General features: G+C 37.9%; 1 protein-coding gene across 4 annotated transcripts in view; it reads right to left on the bottom strand.

Moving 5' to 3' along the window:
• Positions 1-4,315: 4,315 nt before the first annotated feature.
• Positions 4,316-18,573, bottom strand: part of NDUFV2 (NADH:ubiquinone oxidoreductase core subunit V2) — a 38,766-nt gene continuing 24,508 nt past the window's right edge. For all 4 annotated transcript variants that reach the window (XM_025886519.2, XM_025886515.2, XM_073898530.1 and 1 more), the window contains 2 exons: positions 10,582-10,658; positions 4,316-4,539 (listed from right to left, as the gene is read on the bottom strand). In XM_025886519.2, the coding sequence (XP_025742304.1) occupies positions 4,446-4,539; positions 10,582-10,658 (171 nt within the window). In that variant the 3' untranslated portion in view covers positions 4,316-4,445. The remainder of the gene's footprint in view (positions 4,540-10,581; positions 10,659-18,573) is intronic.

The raw sequence follows: 18,573 nt of genomic DNA, 5'->3' as shown, positions 1-18,573 counted from the left end.
CTGCGGGGCTGGAGAGCTGTGAAGTCTCTTTTTGTCGCGACCGTGGCAGTGGATGTGACTGGAAACTTCTGGAAATGGCGGCGGCGGTGAAGAGGCTGAACATAGGGTATTCACATGTTATTTTTGCAGGGCGGGTGGGCGAGTTTGTGAGGTCGAACCCGGAAAAATATGTCTAAAGGCAGAGGCAGGGTATCTGCCCCCTAAATTCTCACTTGCGAACGGCTGGACGCGTCGGGCGCCCCCCCCAGCCCGGCCGCGCGGCAGTGCGCTTGCGCGCCGGCGGGACAGCACCTGTACTGAAGCCCAGGGGACCCTGACGCGTGCCGGGAGCTCGGCGGCGCACCGATGCGCCCGCTCTCACCTGCGCCAGGCGGGGTCCCAGTGCCAGTTCGAAAGTGCATTAACGTGCGTCTGTCGCGGGGACATCGTGAACCCCAGAGTACGCTCTCTTCCATTCACACCTTCGAGTGACCTTTTTAGAGAAGCAATTCTCTTCACATCCGAGATAATATTTCAGAGGGAACTAGTTGCTCGAGTACTAGAGAAGAGTGCGTGAGGAAAATTTACGGTCTCGGCCTACCAGCAGCGGGTACTCTTATTTATGGACGCTTTTTATTTACATCGAGGTTAGTCTGCGACACTTTGTACATTACTTAACCACCAAAGGGGTTACATAATCAGATGGAAACCATTTTATTCTGACTTTTATTTACATCGAGGTTAATCTGCCACAGTTTGTACATGCTTTTATTTAACCACCAGAGGGGTTACATAATTGGACGGAAACCACCTCCCTCATCAATAATGGTCTCTAAACTACAGCACCTATTTATGACTTAATGGAGTTACAAATTTGTCACTACTGGACACAAAGCTAAATCTCAACAAATTATATAAATTATAAACTTGCATTAATGATTACTTTTTCCCTTCCTAGTTTCCTGATTTCTCCCACCTATAAAACATTAGATTCAATGTGAAGAATAAGAGAGCACCTTAGGCTAGAGGTGGAATATTGGTACATTTTTTTTTTAAGATTTTATTTATCTGAGTGAGTGAGAGCGAGAGCTTATGGGTGGGGGGAGGGGCAGTGGGAGAGGGAGCAGCAGGTTCCCTGCTGAGCAGGGAGCCCCATGGAGGACCTGAGCTGAAGGCAGATGCTTAACCCACTGAGCCACCCAGGTGCCCCTACTGTTAAATTTAATATGGATATTTATGGCATGAAATACAAAGAAACCCACTAAAAATTTAACCAACTAACATATCTTCAAGTCATTGAGTTCTCATTTAAATCATGGTCATTAGTATTGATGGCAATGGCAATTGCTATTTCTATAGCAGTGCCTCACTTCAAAATTGAAAGGTAAGTAATCGTGAATTTGCTGAAGTAAATTAGCCATAATTTATGGCAATAACTGTATGTACAACCGTATTACTTAAAATTACTGAATATATGGGGTGCCTGGGTGGCTCAGTTGTTAAGCTTCTGCCTTCAGCTCAAGTCATGGTCCCAGGGGTCCTGGGATTGAGCCTGGCATCAGGCTCCCTGCTTGGACGGGAAGACTGCTTCTCCCTCTCCCACTCCCCCTGCTTGTGTGTCTCTGTCAAATAAAATCTTAAAAAAAAAAAAAATCACTGGATATATGAAAGATTCCTAAGACAGCTGTGTTCCAGGGCACTGTATTGACTACACTCAATGGGACAGGTGCAAAAAAATTTCTTAATGTTCATATTAAGATACAGGCAAGTTATAAATGAGCCACAATTTATTATTCAAAAGGTCCACATGATACTTAGGAAGGCAAGAGGAGCTAATTTTCCTTTTCAATGTGAAACTAGAAATACAAATCAAGAAATTATAGCTATTACAGATAGATGTCTCAAAAGAAGTCTGAAGAAAACAAGTTTATATCCACAAGCTAGTTGGTTAGTAAGCTGCTAAGACTTAATTGCATAGCCCTATCTTTTGTTGGCTCAAATCTTCAGTAAGTGGGTAAAATAAGTTTTCATAATAGTACTAAAAGGTCAAGGACCCTAAGCATTAAAACTCAAGTCTTAGCCAAAGTTAAGCAGACACTTAAAACATGTATACAGTTGACTCTTGAACATGGGTTTGAACTGCATGGGTCTGCTCATATATGAAATTTTTTTTAATAGGTAAGGTAGATGTACATTTTCTTTTCTGTAACTTTATTGTGAGAATACAGTATATAATACATGTAACATAGAAAATATGTGTTAACTGTTTCTGTTACCAGTTAACAGTAGACTGTTAGTAAAATTTTGAGGGGAGTTAAAAGTTACAGGAGGATTTTCAATTCGGAGAGAGGTGGGTTGGTGCCCCTACTACCCACCCCAGCCCCCCAACGCAGGGCATTGTTTGAGTCAACTGTATTTGATATCTGAATTAGAAGCCATTCTGCAAAATATACCTTCTTACCATCTTACTTAGTTCTTCACAGCTTTATAATTAAGTTCTGCTACATTAAGTCCAGTTCAGATCATTCAAAAAATCCTGCCATATTTCAGGAAGGTGAATGTAATAAATGAAAAATGCAATCTCAGAGCATAGCTTGTTATATGACTTAGTCTATACATATGTAATGCCTCTGTAGCAAATACGCTTTTAACTGTTACATTATGTGGTATTGGATTTTCTGGAGCAGTGGCCCCATCCAATTACAGCAAGTAATTGTGAGCAATCAGTAGTTTCCTCTAGCAACTTTTAGTAGTTGCTACAAAAAACCGGTATTAGATTGTCAGTGGAGAGAATGATAAATTGTTTATTTTTGTCATTAAAGAGCAGTAAGATTTCCTCCTCAAATACCCCCTTTTTGAAAAACAGCACAGAGTTAGGAACTGAGAAGAGGAAATGAGGGAGCAAGTGGTGGTAAACACACAAACGATGCCTACCTCTCCCTACAGGTTTGAGAAATAGGCCAGGTTTAGCTGTCATCTCTGAAAATGGGTAAGGAAATTTTAATCAGTGCGTTCATATATATTTTAAAACCATCCTGGATTACTGTAATAAAATTTTACCTGCCAGGTGTTTTTAAAAGCTAATCAGAAAACTACCATTAAAACCAGTATTTTAACACTGACAGGGTAAGAAAAATAGGCAAAAAAATTAAGCAAGACTCAAAATCCTAATATATTACTACTGCAATACAACATAAGTGATGATCCAAGAACTACAGAATATGTTTTGATAATGGTATAACAGTATGCCTATAGTTATAATAATCTAAAATTCATTTTCTGTTTCTAAAATATTACATAAAAATTGATAATAGGTGCGTATCCTTAATACATCTTTTTTCACCCAGTATTTGAAGTTTCCCCACTTCTAATTTTTCTTCTAGTAAAAAAAAAAAAATGTCAAAGTAAGGCATTTTTATAAAAGTCAATAGGTCAGGAGGGCCCTAGGATAGAAGAGAGGCATTTTCATTGTGTTACCTTTCTATGCCACTTAAGAAATTATTGTTATTGTTTACCTTCTCATGTAAAAAACAAAAACTTAATTTTTAAAGATATTTTTAAAAATAATCATGTTTTTAAGCATCATAATTACTACTAGTAACTGGTTAGTCTGCCAGAAGAACAAGGCCAAACAAGGACTTGAGAAATCCTGAAATGATTGATTTAGATTTATCCATGCATTCAAGCTATTAATTTTCTTTTCAACTTGCAAAACTAATGCACCATAGCTAGTTTCCTGAATGTATATAATACACAGGTTTATCCTTTGCTCTAAGTTGAAATACGCATTCAACTGAAGAATGTATTTTGCATATCGACTGCTCTTTCCAACTCAGATTGTACTTCGTCTCTTTGCCCAGTTTCTATATACTTGGAGTATACAATAACCAAGTGCCTTCCTTTTATAAAAATGATAAACAACAAAAACTAATGATGTACTATATGGTGATTAACATAACAATAAAAAATTAAAAAAATGATAAACAATACTTCTAGAGACAACTACTTTATCCCTCTTACACCTCTGCTTGAGGTGTCACTTACCAGTTGGAAATATAGTTAACAATTATGCGCTGTAAATTTAAAAATGTTTAAAGGGAGGACTAACATAAACAAGGTCTATAGAAAGATCATGTTAAGACTTGGCTTTAAAGATGGAAAAGCAAAATGTATGTGAAATTTGACACAGTTTTCACTTCACAATAATCTAATATTATTGATAAAAGTGACCTGGCAGTTGAAAATGGATGACATTGGAGTGACTGTTAACTACATTATAAAATAATGTCTTCATAGTTAGCCAGAGATAGCAAAAGACTAAAATGGTACTCCGAAGTTTCAACATGACATTTATATAGCAAGTTGCTAGGTATACACCATGAAATGAACAAATAATATAAAAAGTTTATGTAGATAGGAGATTCATTTTTATTTCTCCAGTGACAATATTCACACTTGAATATAAATTAAAGTCCTGCTTGGACACCAAAGCCAGGTCCTTTGGGTGGTTCAGTCAAAGAGGTAAGACCTCCAGCTGGCTCACAAGAGAAGCGTCCACTCCTGAAAAGAGCAAGTAACATTAAACTATTAATGATTACCATTTATAAATCTTTACCTAAAAAAATAATTGTTACTTCACAACAGCCCAGTTAAGTAACTATTTCTCATCCAAGAGTTGCATGGATTATTTAATTCAAATATTTCAACTGCTGCAAGATTTTCAAAAGTTAAATATGAAAACGGACATACCAAAACTCACCATAAATATGAAAAATAAAAAAGTAACACTACTAGTTCCATTTACTGAGCAGTGTACATATATTATTAGCTCATTTAATCTTTACAACAATGCCATGAGTCAAGTAATACTGGCCTTATTTTACAGATATAAAAATGAAGGCTTAGGGGATTCACCATCTGTCCAAGGATCAGAGCTAAGAACTATAAGAAAATAACACAGGCCCAGAGAACATTTTTAAAAAACATGCTTTAGGGGCGCCTGGGTGGGTCAGTTGGTTAAGCATCTGACTCGTGATTTCAGCTCAGGTCATGATCTCAGGGTTGTGGGATGGAGCCCTGCATTGGGCTCAGCGTGAAGTCCGCTTGAGATTCTCTTCCTCTCTCTAAAATAAATAAATAGGGGCACCTGGGTGGCTCAGTTGGTTAAGCAGCTGCCTTCACCTCAGGTCACGATCCCAGGATCCTGGGATGGAGCCCTGCATCGGGCTCCTTGCTCAGTGGAGAGCCTGCTTCTCCCTCTCCCTCTGCCTGCCGCTCCCCCTGCTTGTGCTCTCTTTCTGTGTCAAATAAAAAAAATTAAATCTTTTAAAAAAATCCTGTTTTAATAAACTAGAGCATTACATTTATTCTTTTTATATTTGAATTTTACTTAGATTGAGATCCACAATCACAGTGAACAGAAGAGAATACAGACTTATACGTTATATTCAGAAATAAACAGAGGAATTAAAGGAAATGGGAATTTGAAGATTTAGGAAGGGTGTTCCTTAGAGGCACTGAAAACAATTGGTATTGTTTGGTATACTGAAAACAGTATATTGGTATTCATATTTTTAAAAGCAATATTAGTAGTATTAACTTTTCAAAAACAGGTTCCAGACCAGAGTAGCTACCCACAGCCACAAAGAAAACAGGAACAGGTCCTTAGGTAGAATCTATGAAGAGAGGTAAGCAGAGAGGTAGAAGAACCTGTCTTTTGTTCACCCCCACACATACTTTCCCAGGTAATCACTCACCTCTGCCCCTGTCTGACCTCTGTTGCTAGAGCCCAGGCTCACACCCACTCCTATTTCGCCCCTCCTATTTCCTGGCTTTGTTAATTTACCTGTTCCTGCCACAGATTTCAGCTGAAGAATTGTTCAGTTTACATCTTTTTTTACTCCTTGCTTTGCCCTTCACATTTGTCATCAATCTTACAAGTTTCTTTTTAGAGCCCCAGGAAATCATTTTTTGTTCAGGGGACAGGACAGGGATACCACATAATCTATTACGTTACACAATGCAAGTAACTAAGTCGTGTATTGTAATGAAGAGTGCCTACAAAGTCAGAAATTATATTTGCATTATAGGTTCACTATGAAAACCAGATCAAAAAACAGTTACTGTGAACTATCTGTCTGAATCTAAAATTAATGTAGGGTAAGTGGCAAAATGGTATCTAAACTTAATAAAAAACAGTATTTGGCTTTGTAATTTTTTTATGTTAACTAATAACACAGGTATACTTGCTGCTCTTTGCTAATGAAATAATGAAATTATTTTGGAGGAACTTTCTTCTTCCCCTTTACTAGGTTCCCTCTATGGTTTAAGCTCAGCTACTTCTTTACCAACACAAAGGATTCACTTAGGAAGATTATAAAAACTGAGGTTTTGAGAACAATAAATGGGAGAATTAATCATGCACACTGCCTGAACTTTTTTTTTTTTAAAGATTTTATTTATTTATTTATTTGAGAGAGAGAGAGAAACAGCATGAGAGGGGAAAGGGTCAGAGGGAGAAGCAGGCTCCCCGCTGAGCCAGGAGCCTGATGTGGGACTCAATCCCAGGACTCCGGGATCATGACCTGAGCCGAAGGCAGTTGCTTAACCAACTGAGCCACCCAGGTGCCCCTGCCTGAACTCTTTAAGGAATTTTGGACTTTTGTATAAGAAAGTAATTTCAAGAGTAATCTGGTCCATTTTCTTAAGTTTATTCCATGCAATTACAGTCCCATGACCTACACTTCAGTGCGGGGGGAGGGCAGGGGAGGTTTCAATGGCCTTTTATGTCTGCCTGCAAACTTTCTCCTTCCCTCACCCTTCACAAAATGCACATTAAAATGCTATAAAGGCTGTAAAGTCCACAGATTGTGTTTCATCTACTAATCATATAACTTTCCCCTCATTTTATCTGTAAATATACATCAAACACCAGAGGCATCACGTGATCTAGCCCTTCCATTCACAATTTACACTAGGGTTTTCACTTCATAAAAAACAAAAAATGATTCACGCCTCAAGTGTTATGCTTAAAATGCCATCTATTAATTACCTTGTTCTTACTACAACTCAAAAGGTAAATCTGGTTTTTTAACCATTCCAACACTACTTGTACATTCATCATTTTAACTTATTTGCATTGTAGAAAACTTGGCCTTTCTGTACATTATGGCTTAGAAGTACTTTTTAAAGAAAAGCCACTTTATGAAAGATTAGTGCTTATCTTTTTAATATTGCTAAGATATACCCACCACTGCCCTCTACTTTTAGTATAAAAAAACAAGTGACTTTACAGTCTAGAGTTATCCATAAGCAACCACCTATATTTTCTTTACACATCATATTATCTATACCCCATAGAATTCTGCAAAAAGGTATCTTTATAAAACTAAATATGAAGAATTCAAACTGGACTTAAAATTAGTTTTAGTTAGCCATACTAAAAAACAACTTCTACTTTTTAATTAGTAATTTCAAAGCAGGTTAAGAAGTTATTTTTGGTACTTAAAAGAAAATGAAAATAACAATCTCAGCACAAATATTTAATGTCAAAATAAAGCACTGCCTTACCATCAGTTTAATATTTCCTTTCTACTCATCATTTACCAAAAACATAAAGAAAGCAGTTCTGAACCACATAGAGACATGAATCTTTTCCTGATTTTGGCCAGGGTAGATCTGGTAATGGTACTCAGAAATCAGGTACTGCTGAACCAGTTTAATTTCTCCAGTTTTTCAAGGACTCACAATGAGCACCTCTTTTACATATGTGAGCAGAGTGCTTTATTATAAAAATAGTAATAAAAAAAGAATTAGCCAGCTTTGGTTAATTTAAAGTGTAACTATAATAGTATTTTGGAGTATAACTATAATTATATTTTGGTTACTACTATAATTGCAGTCTCTTTCATTATACTATATATCCAAAAAACTTGGAGGAGAGGAAAAGTTTTTGTCTTCCAATGCTGGGAAGACATTCTAGAACTACCGTGTCCAAATACAGTCTCTATAGACACCACTTGTAGGTGCTCTGCAATTACTGAAAAGTAAGTAGATTTATCTCCGCTTTTTATTTTTTTTAAGATTTATTTATTTTAGAGGGAGAGCACGTGGGGGGGAGGGGCAGAGGGAGAAAGAATCCTCAAGCAGTCTCCCCACTGAGTGCAGAGCCTGACTTGGGGCTCCATCCCAGGACCCTGAGGTCATGACCTGAGCTGAAACCAAGTGTAGGCTGCCTCTCAACTGACTGAGCCACCCAGGTGCCCCTATCTCTGTTTTTTAAATAAGAGGGGCTACAAAGGAAATAAAAATAGGTTCAGAAACCAGTAATTCTGAAGTTTTTGGCTCAAATCTAGAACACTCAAAAAAATCCCAGTGAAGAACTATTTACAATTACTGACAAGCAACATCTCTATTTAAAAATGCTTAACTGTGGGGCGCCTGGGTGGCTCAGTTGGTTAAGCGACTGCCTTCGGCTCAGGTCTTGATCCTGGAGTCCCAGGATCGAGTCCCACGTTGGGCTCCCTGCTCAGCGGGGAGTCTGCTTCTCCCTCTGACCCTCTCTCCTCTCATGCTCTCTCTCTCTCAAATAAATAAAATATTAAAAAAATATATCATTCTTAAAAAAATAAAAAATAGAAATGCTTAACTGTGGTACTTATTAATGTTAAAATACAATGATGTTATAGTATCCTATGTTAAAAACACCAACAAACTAATTTCACCCCCAGTAATCTCATCCAGCCTTAACAGCTTTAAATACCATCTATAATAACTGATGAATCCCCAATTCATATTTCCAGTCCTAATCTATTTCCTAAATTCCAGGTTCAAATATACCTTTCAGCATTCTACCATGGATGTCTAGGAGGCATCACAACTTTAACCTGTCCCAAACAAAGTGACTTTTCTTCTTCAAACTTGCTCTATCCCAAATTTCCTTTTTAAAGGAACCACTGAGGTGCTCAGACCAAAAAGCTAGAAATTACTCATAATTCCTCTGCCCCACAACATGCACTAAATTTTAAACTATTCGCCACACAGTAACTAGCACAATAATTTTAACAAGATTACACATCATTTCCTGCTTTTTGAAAACACTCCTACAACAGCTTTTATTATATTTAGAATTCAACTCAAATTATGTATCTGGGCCCCTATCTACCTCTTGAGAGCGTACACAGAACTGCTAGAGAGCAGGAAAACATATTTAAAACAGGAATAAAGGGCACATTATAGTTCTTTTAATACATTAAAATACTACATGGCCATTAAACCCTACACATACAATGAGAGAAGGAAAATTATATGGCATAAACAGAAAAAAACAAAGGGCTTAAAACTACATAAAACTACAAACACTTGCTAGTATTAGAAAAAAATTCTGAGCAATATAAGCACTCAGATATGGAATAGGGGTTTGTTTAGCAGCAAAAGTTCAGGTTCATAACTGAAAGAAAAGTAATTAGTATAACACAACTGCAAGATGGGAGCAACTTGGATGAACAGTTAAGTTAAAAAAGATCTAAGCATTCTGACTGACTATAAGTACAATTATTGGTGAAATGTACCTGAAGTGAGAGTTGATGTAATTAGGCTGCATTATTATAAGCATAATGTCTAGAACAAAGATAGTCCCACAATGCTCTGCACCGCTCAGTACATATCTCAAATACTGTGATTAGTGGAAGTATCAAGTTAAGAAAGCCAGAAAAGCTACAGAAGAGGGAAACCAAAACTATGTCATATAAAGAAAAAAAATGAAGCAACGGTAGACATTAATTCTGAGAAAAAGATTTGGGGAAGAGAAGACATCTATTTTAAGTAAAGGAAGAGCTATCATTTAGAAGAGGTATAAAAGTTACCTTGTGTCAGTTCAAAGGGCAGAATTGGACATGTAGGTGGAAATTAGAGGGAGACAGACTTTGGGTCAATCTTCTGGCAGACAGTATGACCTTTAAACAGTGGAATAGATTTTTATTTGTAGTAAATTCCCCTTCTCTCTAAATATTCAAGTAGATACCAGATGATTATCTGAGAGGATTTTAGAGGGAAAAAAATAGTTGCTTTAGATGACAGATTGCTTTCAATACTATCCAAAGCTCCTGACAACTCCAAAGCTCCAACAACTTAGGGGATAATTTTTTTTTTGAGAAAGGGATTGGAGGGTGGTTAGGGGTTAATGGAGAGGGTGAGAGAGAATCTTAACTCCACACTGGAATGGAGGGCTCGATCTCACAACCCTGAGATCATGACCTGAGCTGAAATCAATGCTTAATTTACTGAGCCACCCAGTTGCCCCTTAAGAGATAAAATTAAAAAAAAATTTTTTTTTAATTTTTAAAAAAGATTTTATTTATTTGACAGAGAAAGAGAGCACAAGCAGGGGGAGCTGCAGGCAGAGGGAGAGGGAGAAGCAGGTTCCCCACTGAGCAGGGAGTCCAATGGGGGACTCAATCCCAGGATCCTGGGATCATGACCTAAGCTGAAAGCAGACACTTAACTGACTGAGGCACCCACACACCCCTAGGGATAATTTTTTTTTTAATTAAGTTTACATTAGGTTAAGCCATTAAAATTTATTGTATAGAAATAAAAGCATACCTTGGCCCAGGTTTTGGAATTTTGCCAGCTTTGAGCTCATCAATAATTTCTTCGATATCCTTAGGTGTCAGATCCTCCTAGAATAAAAAATTAAAATTACTTCCTATTACTGAAATCTATATAAATCCCTAATATCAGTTAGTTTATTGTTTTTCTGTCTTTCTCAGCTCCCAAGTTAGTCACCAAGGTAGCAGTAACTGATTAACTCCTATGTATAGTATATACTGTTAAATGCAGTATGCAAGAAGAGCTGCGGCTGAAGAGGCAATACAGAGTAGTACTTTCAAGTGAAAGAGTTCTGCATTTGAGTCCTGACTCCCAACATTTAATAGCTAGTAATCTTAAATAAGTTATTCAGCCTCCTTAAGTTTGTTTACTCACTTGTAAACGTACTTCAAGAATGTTTTTGAGGATTCAGTGAGAAAATACATAGAACAGTGCATGACACATGCTCAACAAATGCTGTCCTTGAAGAGTGAGGTACAAATAGTAATTAGCACCAGCAGTCATAATAACATAAAAGTAGATGCCTAACATCTATCTCTAATCTAAAGATAAAATACTCTCATGATATCTTCCTTCTTTCCCATGTAAAATTCACCGTTTCCAAATTCACTTAATTTTTGAACAGAAAGGTAAATTATTTTTGGAACATATCTTAATGACCCTGACCCTCCAGTCCCCATTTCAATGACAGCAGCTCTATATTTTATACACTATGTACCTGTGTAAAATTTTTACCTCAAGGGTTCTGATATTTAAAATAATAACAGTTGAAACACACAGATACACATGCCCATGTGCCTAGCTGCACCCTAAGTTTAATCAAAGAGTCAAAATAGAATGGGTATGATTAAACTAAAAGAAAAATGCCTAAACCATACTCCTACTCCCTCTCTAAAACTGTTAAGTACTTAAGAAAATGTTTTATAGGACTCTGATACTATGCTAGAGAAATCGTGATTCAGCACTGCATCTCCAGTGCCTCACCACATAGAAGTTCTTTAATATTTGTTCAATGCTTAAACATTTATAAAAATAAAACACTGCTTTCAAACTGCTTGGGTTCAACAAATGTTCAGAACCTCATACCTAAAAGGAATCTTTTAAGTCATCTAATGATTTTATCTCCAACTTTTTATTATGAAAATTTAAAAACAATACATGAATACCCATATTCCTACCACCTGTATTCAACAACCCAGGATGCTGCAGTACAGCAGCACAGACAGAAACGGAGATAGTTGGCCTGGAGAATTCACTGAAGAACAGTCTGCGATCTCTCCGCTCTGAGGCAGGGGGTTGGAAACAGTCTCTTGTGCTCTCTTGGAAGAGACTTGGAAAGCTGCCAGAGAACAAAAGCCCCCAAAAAACGGTTTCCACTGAGCCTATCCCTAGCCACAGGGAGCAGGGCAACTCTGCCCAAACAGGGTTGCCCGAGTAACAGCACGGCAGGCCCCTCCCCCAGAAGACAGGCTGGGAAAACAAGAGACCAGCAACCTCCAAGGTCCCTAGAAAACAGGTGCATCTCGCTTGGGTTGTGGTCAATAATTTGGACTCTATACATTCCCTCAACCACCCCTCAACAAAATGACTAAGAGGAACCCTCAAAATAGGAGTCAGAGACTATGACTTATGCCACAGATTTACAAATGGATGCAGATATAACCAAGATGTTGGAGATGGAATTCAGGCTGGCAATTGTGAAGACGAATGCTAGGATGGAGAAATCGATTAATGGCAACATAGAGTCTCTAAGGGCAGAAATGAAAACCGAACTGGCAGAACTTAAAAATGCTATCAATGAGATCCAATCTAATCTAGATCATCTAACAGCTAGGGTAAGCGAGACAGAAGAACAAATTAGTGATTTAGAAGACCAATTAATAGACAAGAAGGAAAAGGGGAGGCCAGGGAAAAACAACTCCGAATCCATGAAAATAGAATCAGAGAAATAAGTAACACCATGAAACGTTGCAATGTCAGAATTATTGGGATCTCTGAAGGGATGGAGAGAGAGAAGACTAGAAGATATATTTGAACAAATCGTATCTGAGAACTTCCCTAATCTAGGGAATGAAACAAACATTCATGTCCTAGAGGCAGAGAGGACCCCTCCGAAGATCAAGGAAAACAGGCCCACACCCCCGAATGTAACAATAAAACTTGCAAATCTTAGAACCAAGGAAACCATCTCAGGGGCAGTTAGGGGGAAGAGATTCCTTACTTACAGAGGGAGGAATATCAGAATAACGTCAGACCTATCCACAGAGACCTGGCAAGCCAGAAAGGGCTGCAAGACGTATTCAGGGTACTAAATGAGAAGAACGTGCAGCCAAGAATACTTTTTCCAGCAAGGCTGTCATTTAGAATGGACGGAGAGATGCAGAGCTTCCATGACCAGCAGAAACTGAAAGAATATGTGACCACTAAGCCGGCCCTGCAAGAAATATTAAGGGGGGGGTTCTATAAAAGGAGAAAGACCCCAAGAGTGATATACAACAGAAATTTACAGTGACAATCTATAAAAACAAGGTCTCCACAGGCACCATGATGAGAATTAATTCATATCTTTCAATAATCACTCTCAACGTGAATGGCCTAAATGCTCCCATAAACGGCACAGGGTTGCAGATTGGATAAAAAGGACCCATCCATATGCCGTCTACAACAGACTCATTTTGAACCTAAAGATACATCCAGACTGAAAGTGAAGGGATGGAGATCCATCTTCCATTCCAATGGACCTCAAAAGAAAGCTGGGGTAGCAATTCTTATATCAGACAAATAAGATTTTAAACTAAAGGCTGTAGTAAATATCTACACCTCCAACATGGGAGCAGCCATCTACATAAGCCAACTGTTAACCAAAATAATCATATTGATAACAATACATTAATTGTAGGAGACCTCAATACTCCACTCTCGGCAACAGACAGATCATCTAACCTGAAAATCAACAAAGAAACAAGAGCTCTGAATGACACACTGGACCAGATGGACCTCATAGATATATACAGAACATTCCACCCTAAAACAACAGAATATTCATTGTTCTCGAGCACACACAGAACTTTCTCCAGAACAGACCACATACTGGGTCACAAATCAGGTCTCAACCGATACCAAAACACTGAGATTATTCCCTGCATCTTCTCAGACCATAATGCTTTAAAACTGGAACTCAATCACAAGAAAAAATTTGGAAGAAATTCAAACACTTGGAAACTAAAGACCACTTTGCTCAAGAATGTTTGGGTCAACCAGAAAATCAAAGAAGAACTTAAACAATTCATGGAAACCAATGAGAATGAAAACACATCAGTCCAAAACCTATGGGATACTGCAAAGGCGGTCCTAAGGGGGAAATACATAGCCATCCAAGCCTCACTCAAAAATATAGAAAAATCCCAAATTCACCAACTAACTACACCTTAAAGAACTAGAGAAAAAGCAACAAATGATGCCTAAGCCACGCATTAGAAGAGAAATAATTAAGATTAGAGCAGAGATCAATGAATTAGAAACCAGAAACACAGTAATCAAATCAACAAAACTAGAAGCTGGTTCTTTGAAAGAATTAATAAAATCGATAAACCAGGGTGCCTGGGTGGCTCAGTTGGTTAAGCGACTGCCTTCGGCTCAGGTCATGATCCTGGAGTCCTGGGATCGAGTCCCGCATCGGGCTCCCTGCTCAGCAGGAAGTCTGCTTCTCCCTCTGACCCTCTTCCCTCTCATGCTTTCTATCTCTCATTCTCTCTCTCAAATAAATAAATAAAATCTTTAAAAAAAAAAAAGATCGATAAACCACTGGCAGACTTAATGCAAAAGAAAAGAGAAAGGACCCAAATTAACAACATTATGAATGAAAGGGGAGAGATCACAACTAACATCAAGGAAATAGAAACAATTATTAGAAATTATTATCAACAACTATATGCCAATAAATTGAGCAACCTGGAAGAAATGGATGCCTTCCTGGAAACCTATAAACTCCCAAGACTGAAACAGGAAGAAACTGACAACCTGACTAGGCCAATAACCAGTAACGAGACTGAAACAGTGATCAAAAACCTCCCAAAAAACAAGAGTCCAGGGCCTGATGGATTCCCTGGGGAGTTCTACCAAACATTCAAAGAAGAAATAATACCTATTCTCCTGAAACTGTTTCAAAAAACAGAAACAGAAGGAAAGCTTCCAGACTCATTCTATGAGGCCAGCATTACCTTAATCCCCAAACCAGGCAAAGACCCCATGAAAAAGGAGAATTTCAGACTGATATCCCTGATGAATATGGATTCCAAAATCCTCAACAAAATCCTAACTAATAGGATCCAACAATACATTCAAAGGATCATCCACCACGACCAAGTGGGATTTATCCCCAGGATGCAAGGGTGGTTCAACATTTGCAAATCAATGTGATAGAACACATTAATAAGAGGAGAGAGAAGAACCATATGGTCCTCTCAATTGACGCAGAAAAAGCATTAGACAAAAATACAGTATCCTCTCCTGATTAAAATTCTTCAGAGCATAGGGACAGAGGGAACATTCCTCAAGTTCATAAAATCCATCTATGAAAAACCCACAGCAAATATCATCCTCAAGGAGGAAAAGCTGAGAGCCTTTCCCTTAAGATCAAGAACACGACAAGGATGCCCACTCTCGGCACTATCGTTCAACATAGTACTAGAAGTCCTAGCAACAGAATCAAACAAAAAGAAATAAAGGGTATACAAATTGGCAAAGAAGAAGTCAAACTCTCTCTCTTCGCAGATGACATGATACTTTATGTGGAAAATCCCAAAAGACTCCACCCCCAAATTACTAGAACATATAGCAATTCAGTAATGTGGCAGGATACAAAATCAATGCACAGAAATCAGTTGCTTTCTTATACACTAACAACGCAACTGTAGAAAGAGAAATTAGAGAAACGATTCCACTTACATTAGCACCAAAAACCATAAGATACCTAGGAATAAGCCTAACCAAAGAGGTAAAGGAACTATAGAACACTCATGAAAGAAACTGAAGACGACACGAAAAGATGGAAAAACATTCCATGCTCATGGATCAGAAGAATAAACATTGTTAAAATGTCTATGCTACCCAGAGCAAACTATAACTTCAATGCCATCCCAATCAAAATTCCAATGACATTTTTCAGAGTGCTGGAACAAACAATTCTAAAATTTGTATGGAATCAGAAAAGACTCTAAATCGCCAAGGAAATGTTGAAAAACAAAGCTGGGGGCATATGTTGCCTGATTTCAAGCTATATTACAAAGCAGTGATCACCAAGACGGCATGGTACTGGCACAAAAACAGACATATAGACCAATGGAAGAGAATAGAGAGCCCTGATATGGACCCTCAACTCTATGGCCAAATCATCTTTGACAAAGCAGGAAAAAATACGTAATGGAAAAAAAAAACCAGTCTCTTCAGTAAATGGTGCTGGGAAAACTGGACAGCTATATACAGAAGAATGGAACTTGACCATTCTCTAACACCATACACAAAGATAAACTCAAAATGGATGAAAGACCTCAATGTGAGACAGGAATCCATCAAAATCCTAAGGCAGTAACCACTTTGACATCAGCCACAGCAACTTCTTTGAAGATACATCTCCAAAGGCTAGTGAGACAAAAGCAAAAATGAACTTTTGGGACTTCATCAAGATAAAAAGCATCTGCACAGCAAAGGAAACAGTCAACAAAACAAAAAGACAACCCACAGAATGGGAGAAGATATTTACAAATGACACTACAGATAAAGGGCTGGTATCCAAGATCTATAAAGAACTTCTCAAACTCAACACCCAAAAAACAAATAAGTCAAAAAATGGGCAGAAGACATGAACAGACATTTCTCCAAAGAAGACATACGAATGGCTAACAGACACATGAAAAAATGTTCATCACCATTAGCCATCAGGGAAATTCAAATCAAAACCACACTGAGATACCAGTTAGAATGGCAAAAATTGACAAGGCAAGAAACAACAAATGTTGGAGAGGTTGTGGAGAAAGGGGAACCCTCTTATACTGTTGGTGGGAATGCAAGTTGGTACGGCCACTTTGGAAAACAGTGTGGAGGGTGCCTCAAAAAATTAAAAATAGTGCTACCCTATGACCCAGCAATTGCACTCCTGGGTATTTACCCCAAAGACACAGATGTAGTGAAAAGAATGGCCATATACACCCCAATGTTCATAGCAGCTATGTCTGCAATAGCCAAACTCTGGAAAGAGTCGAGATGCCCCTCAGCAAATGAATGGATAAAGAAGATGTGGTCCATATATACAAGGAGTATTACTCAGCCATCAGAAAGGCTGAATACCCAACTTTTACATCCACATGGATGGGACTGGAGGAGGTTATGCTAAGTGAAGTCAAGCTGAGAAAGTCAATTATTATATGGTTTCACTTATTTGTGGAACATAAGGAATAGCATAGAGGACATTAGAAGGAAGGGAAAAATGAAGGGTGGGAAATCGGAGGGAGAGATGAACCATGAGAGACTATGGACTCTGAAAAACAAACTGAGGGTTTTAGAGGGGAGGGGGGTGGGGGATGGGTCAGCCCAGTGATGGGTATTAAGGAGGGCACGTACCACATGGAGCACTGGGTGTTATACGAAAACAATGAATCATGGAACACTACATCAAAAAATAATGATGTATTGTATGGTGACTAACATAACATAACAAAATAAAATTAAAAAAAAAAAGGAGAGAAAACCTAGGAAGACCGGTGGAACACCAAGCAAACCTCGTTTCAGCATTTCATAGCCCAAAGTGTCAAGGGACAAAGCTGCAGGCTATAGGACACATACCAAACACGCAAAGTTAAGACCCTAAAAGGCTATTGCCTCAGGAGTAAACTAGATATTAAACTGTTCCTCAAAAAGAACTGCTAGTCTAGAACCTTACACATTGGAGCAACAGGGGATGGTATAAGGAGAGGAGCTTTCTTTTGGAACAGTAGTATTTATAGGATCAAGAAAGAAGTAAAGCAAATACCTTCCTGATGAATCCACACACAGTGCAGGAATCAATTTCCATGAATAAATTTCTCAGAAGTATGAACTAATAATGTATGAAAACCATTATATATAATTAGGGTAGCAAGAAATCTTTTAAAAAGATAACGAGAAAATCCCACACACTTGGGAGACTAATACTTCTAAAAATCACAGGCCAAAGGAGAAATCAAAATGCATATTTTAGGGATGCCTGCATGGCTCAGTCAGTTAAGCGTCTGCCTTTGGCTCAGGTCATGATCCCAGGGTGCTGGGACTGAGCCCCACATTGAGCTCCCTGCTCAGCGGGGAGCCTGCTTCTCCCTTTCCCTTTGCGCCTCCCTCCCCCCCCCATGCATGCTCGCTCTTCCTCTCAAATAAAGAAATAAAATCTTTTAAAAATGCATATTTAAAAATATTTAGAACTAAATGATAAAAATATTACTTATCAAAACTTGTGAGATCCAGCTATAAAGCAGTACTTATAGGAATGATACCATCTCTAAAATTTTTAAAACAAGCAATATAATATATTAGTATGGCTGGATACATATACTCAAGGAGTTTAAAAACATGGACAGGAAGAATACACCCTAAATTTATGACAGTGGTTATCTGTGGAAATGAAAGGAATAGGATTTTGGGGGCATAGGGGTGGTTTACCTGCATCTGTAGCTTACTTCTATTCTACAAATAATAATAATGATGATAAAAACAATAATACCTAGTAACAGTAAGTAGATATTTTATATCTGTTAAATCTTGGTGGTTATTTTCTGTATTTCTATGAAAATTATTTTTCATAATTTAAAAGCTTTTAAAATATGTCATCATCTCCTGGAGTTAAATGCAAAATGTTTAAAGATAATTTTTAAAAACCTTCTGGTGGACAACAATGTGGAAGCTAAACTTGACATATTTTTATGCAAAGCTTTTCAATTCTTTGTTTTTTAATAAACT

This window comes from Callorhinus ursinus, unplaced genomic scaffold, assembly GCF_003265705.2.
Source record: "Callorhinus ursinus isolate GAN/ISIS: 27379988/994484 unplaced genomic scaffold, GSC_fseal_2.0 scaffold11, whole genome shotgun sequence".
NCBI lineage: Eukaryota > Metazoa > Chordata > Mammalia > Carnivora > Otariidae > Callorhinus > Callorhinus ursinus.
The sequence above is the reverse complement of the archived record's forward strand: the minus strand, read 5'-3'. Positions and strand labels throughout refer to the sequence as shown.